The 4,765-nt window shown below is 51.5% G+C and overlaps 1 protein-coding gene across 2 annotated transcripts in view; it reads right to left on the bottom strand.

Moving 5' to 3' along the window:
* The window catches only part of SIX2 (SIX homeobox 2), a 6,394-nt gene extending 1,869 nt beyond the window's left edge, over positions 1-4,525 (bottom strand). Inside the window, exon 1 of one of the 2 annotated variants that reach the window (XM_069071617.1) lies at positions 3,140-4,525. In XM_069071617.1, coding sequence (XP_068927718.1) covers positions 3,140-3,699 — 560 coding nt within the window. In that variant the 5' untranslated portion in view covers positions 3,700-4,525. Of the gene's footprint in view, positions 1-3,133 lie in introns of both variants that reach the window. The other variant, XM_069071616.1, reaches the window with a different exon arrangement.
* Between the last annotated feature and the right edge of the window lie 240 nt (positions 4,526-4,765).

Raw genomic sequence — 4,765 nt, forward strand, 5'->3', positions numbered from 1 at the left:
CTCTCTCTCTCTCTCTCTCTCTCTCTCTCTCTCTCTCTCTCTCTCTCCCTCCTCATCCCGAAACTTTGGGTGCCTTCTGTCACCCAGAGCTTGACATTAGGCCTTGCTTTCCTTTCCACACCCATTTCCCAAACCCTAGACACATTTTCTTTAAGCCTTTCATGGGGAGGGCTCTTCAGGACCTTTCTAACCCTCATGCCTCTCTCTTTCCTTCCCTTAGACTGGAAGGAAAGTGGAAAGGGGGCGTCTAAGTTCCTTTCTGGCTAAGAATGTAGTTCCTTTCAAGCAGCAGGCCCTGGGAACAAGGACTAACTCCAGTAGTTAGTATTCACATGGATATTGGAAATGAAGAATTTTTCAGGAGGCCTGAGACTGGTCCATGTTAGAGTGGCTTAAGGCTGTGGCCAGGACTATCCTTTTCACAGGGCTAGAACAGGCTGGGTATGGGCCAAGATCTGCCAGGAGCACCAGGCAAACCTGACCTCCTTACTCAGACTAAATAGACTCTTAGCAGAGGTTGGCTACCTGGAAAGCTTCTTAGGCTTCCCCTAGCTCAAACCCTTTAGATACATCTCTCCAACAGAATTTAACTCAATTTTCCTTTTTCTCCTTTCCCTGTATGTCTGTTACCTTGTCTCCTTTTGGGCCACAGATTCCAGGTCACCCAAAGGGCCCTCAGGCTTTGACAGATTATGGAGCAATTAGATTAATTAATTCCTCTCTGATTTCCCTTAGGCCCAAAGGGAGAACTCAAGGGAAGGTCTCCCACTGAGAGATCCTGCACCAGTCTCTTTAGGCCTCAGAAATCCAGAAAGTTCTACCTCAAAGAGAGTTTGAGCATTCTAGGCAAGAATTTCCCCAAGGACAAGAACAAAGATCTGGGTTGGAATGGCTGAACTCCATGAAGGGAGCCTCCCAGGTTTTTCCTATGCTCCTAATAGCCCCCAGACCCTCCTGAATCTGGCCTGTGAATCTACAGTGTGGGGTTTACCCCAAGGATAGATAAGTCCAAGAGTCATTCTCCTAGGGTCTCTTTTTCTTTCATGTTGGAAGGACTGAGGTGTGCCAGAAAGAGACTCTGGCCTGGCCACCTCTGTCCTTAGAGCCTTTGGTTTTGGGAACAATGTCTCTGGGAAGATCTGGGGGAATTAAGGGAATTAGGAAACCTATTTCTTCCAGTGATTACTGTTATTTTGGGTGATGTCACACATTTTCCCTGTGCACATTCTACAAAAACCCCAAAGTGATTAGGGTTGTAATCTCCAATCATCCGCAGTCATGAATTTAGGAGTGTTCAGGCCTAATCCAAAAGAACAGTGGGGTGGGGTATATCTTGTATTTCCATGGTGGGGCCCATCCTGGTCTCATGAAGATCCTGGTATGTTAATACATTTTTTAGGACCCCACCAGGCCCTCTAACTACTCTCAATTAGGGTACATTTTTTGTACCAACGCAGAGAGAACTCCAGAACAGGGAAGTGTAATATTTGTTGGGGTAAAGCCTAGCAATGTGAAAAGTCCATTTGATCAGAGGCTGAGTGGCTTCTGATCAGACTGAGGGCACAGGCAAAAAGTTGTGAACTAAAGCTTCCCCCTCCACCCGACTTCCAGGGCCTAAGGACTGAGTTAGCTTTTCAACTGAGCTCTGACTTAGCATGGATGCTTCCTTTTAACTCACTGACTGTTTCTTGAGGTAGCCATGACCCAGTGCCTGAGCATCCCTAATGGCCTATTACCTAGAACCTTATTAACCTTTTTAAACCTATGTCCTTTTCCCATGTGGAGACTGTTTTTCTGAGGAAAAATAAATCTAGAGGTAGCTTGGTTTCAAAGAAAAATTGCCTGTCATTTCTAAAGTTACTGATGCTGAGAATTTGATTCTTTATATTTATCCTAGGGACTTGACACTATTGTTTACTTCCTCACCTTTGACTTTAGCTCCCCCATCACCTTTGCTATTCTGTAATTCCCTGTTAGCCTCACTTTAGTTATTTACTCTCTCTTTCTATCAGCCTAACAATGCAAACCTTTGCCATCCAAATTCTAGGTTTCTGCCTTTCCTTCATCACCCTATACTCGGTGCCTTTTTCCTTTCTGTTAAGACTTTGTGTCCAGGGTGCTCAGCCTTGGCCTGGTTCAAAGTATCCAGTCCTTAGTAGTCTGGGAAGGACCTGACATACATTTAGCCCTGAGAACCCTCTTCAATGACCTTTTCAGTTTACCTACTACCTTTAGTGAGGCCCAGCCAGAGAAGAGGCTAGGGTCAGGGAGGAAAGATTGCCCAAATTCAGTAGCATAACCATGCAAATAGGACATTAAGGCCCAATTAGCTGAGAAACTTCTACTTTTCTGTATTGGACAGGCCTTCCTGGTGAAGACGTCGGCCTTCTGACATCCATGCCAAGATAATATGGGCTCTTCCCTCCTTCCAACTTCTCCCTCTTTAGGAATAACTTCCAATAGGGACATATATCTATAATCTCTCTTTCTATATGTTTTAGGAGAGGAACAGGGTTCATCCTTGCTTGCCTCTTTTCCTTCCTTAATATACGAGTGACTGAGATGCGGTCATATCTCAAAGCACAATAATTTGGCCTTCAAACTTACTTTTACCTGTGGGTTTGTTTGTACATTAGTGAAATAAGGGGAGTCCCTCCTGAAATTCAATCAGCTAACCTAGAGAGCCTAAACTCAATCCCTACTTCCAAATCCATTCAGTTATGACCATAACCGTTTCATTTCTCCTATCATTCCGTAAGGTCCTCATTCACAAGGAAGATTCTGACCAAAACATTCTGTTCCTAGGCCAGGGTTCAAATCCCAGCCTCCTTTTTGCTTCTGAATGAGCGGCAGGGTTGGATCATTTCCCTGAGAAGGTCACTTTGCTTGGAAAGCCCAGTCTTTGCCTCTTAGATAATCCAGACGAAAGGGGTACCTTGGTCTCTATTATCCGTCGTTGTGTCTAGGATTCTAGTTTGGACCCAGCCCTGGGAATGTGTGGGGTCGGTGTGGGGTGGAAGGGCCAGGGCCTTTTTCTCCCCCACCCTGTCCTATCACCATGGGGAGGAAGCGTCAGGGGTATCCCGTATCGGAGAGCCCGAGGACCTAGAAAAGGTGAAAAAGCTGTACTTACTCGTACCTTTCCTTGGCCTCCGCTGCCCGATCCCGCTGCCTCCGGTTCTTGAACCAGTTGCTGACCTGCGTAGTGGTGAGGCCCGTGGCCTCCGCCAGCTCCCGCTTCTCTCGTGGGGACGGGTAAGGGTTGTGAGCATACCACTCCCGTAGCACGCTGCGGCTCTTCTCCTTGAAGCAGTAACTGGTTTCCTCGCCGTCCCAGATGGAGCGGGGCAGCGGGAACTTGCGCCGCACTCGGTACTTGCCCACGGCGCCCAGCGGCCGGCCGCGCAGCTTCTCCGCCTCGATGTAGTGTGCCTTGAGCCAGAGCTGCTGCAATTTGGGATGGTTGTGAGGCGAGAACTGGTGGCTCTCCAGGATCTTGTAGAGCTCGCGGAAGTTACCCCGGTGGAAGGCGACTACAGCCTTGGCCTTGAGCACACTCTCGTTCTTGTGGAGGTGCTCGCAGGCGGGGAGAGACCAGAGGAAACGGCCCAGCCGCTCGATGTTGCCGCCCTGCTGCAGCACCTCGCAGACGCACGCCACTTGCTCCTGCGTGAAGCCGAACGTGGGCAGCATGGACATGGTGCCGGCCACCCCAGGGCCCTGCTCACCATCCGGGGCTGCGACCCGGGCCTGGCCCCACCCCCTGAAACCCCTCTCGGCCTGGACTTGCGGCTCCGACCCCCCGCCGCGGTCCCGGGGTGCTCACAGTGCTTCGCCGCCTTGCATCAGGGGCGCCGGCTGGGCTTTCGAGGCAGCCAAGAAAGATGGGCCCAACAGGAGCAGTCGGAAAAAATAACGGGGGTTGGGAGTTAGCGGGGGAAGGAGGTGGAGGCACAAAAGAAGTTCCCAAGTCACTTTGGTAAGTCCTTGCAAGGGGCCGGGGCCCCGCGATGTTCCCCGCGCCTGTGTTTGTTTCTGGCTCCCCAGCAGCTGGTGGCCTCGACTCGGCTCCTCGCAGCTCGGCCCGGGACGCTCCTCTGCATATTCCGCCGCCCGGCGAGGTCCCGCCGCCCGCGCCTCTCTCGCTCTCCCGTCTAGCTCTCTCACTGCTTTTTTAATAATATTATTCTAAGCGGGCATGAGCTGCGGCGGCCCGCGCCCTGATTGGTCCGGTTATCTGACCCGGGGCCTGCCTGCGCCAGACAATAGTTGGAGTCAAATTATTCGCCATGGAGACGCTGTCAGTCACCGGTAACCCGAGCCCGGGCGAGGCGGCTCCCCCCTGGCTGGGCTGACAGATTGCCCCGCTCTGCTCTAGGCAGAGGGGCGGTCAGAGACCAGAGCCAGAGCCAGAGCCTGGGTAACTCGGAGACAGACAGACAGACAGACAGACAGACAGACACACACACACACACACACACACACACACACACACACACACACACAGAAAGAGAAAAAGGGAGACAAGGGAACAAGCTGAGGAAAACTTCAGCGGTGATTGACGGGACGGATAACCATAGAGAAAGGGGGGAGGGAAGGGGAGAGGGGCACTAGGTGGGGGAAAGGCGGGGGTGGAGAAGTAGGGGGAAGAGGGTTGTGGGGGAGGAGGAGGCGGAGCAAAGGGGAGGGAACGAGGTGGAGAAAAGGGGAGGGGAGAAAAAAGAGAGATGAGGGAGGCGGAGGGGGGGATTGTTAAAGGCATAGG

This window comes from Petaurus breviceps, unplaced genomic scaffold (genome assembly GCF_028583685.1).
Source record: "Petaurus breviceps papuanus isolate PSGF00001 unplaced genomic scaffold, PetGlider_PUasm1.0 90842, whole genome shotgun sequence".
NCBI lineage: Eukaryota > Metazoa > Chordata > Mammalia > Diprotodontia > Petauridae > Petaurus > Petaurus breviceps.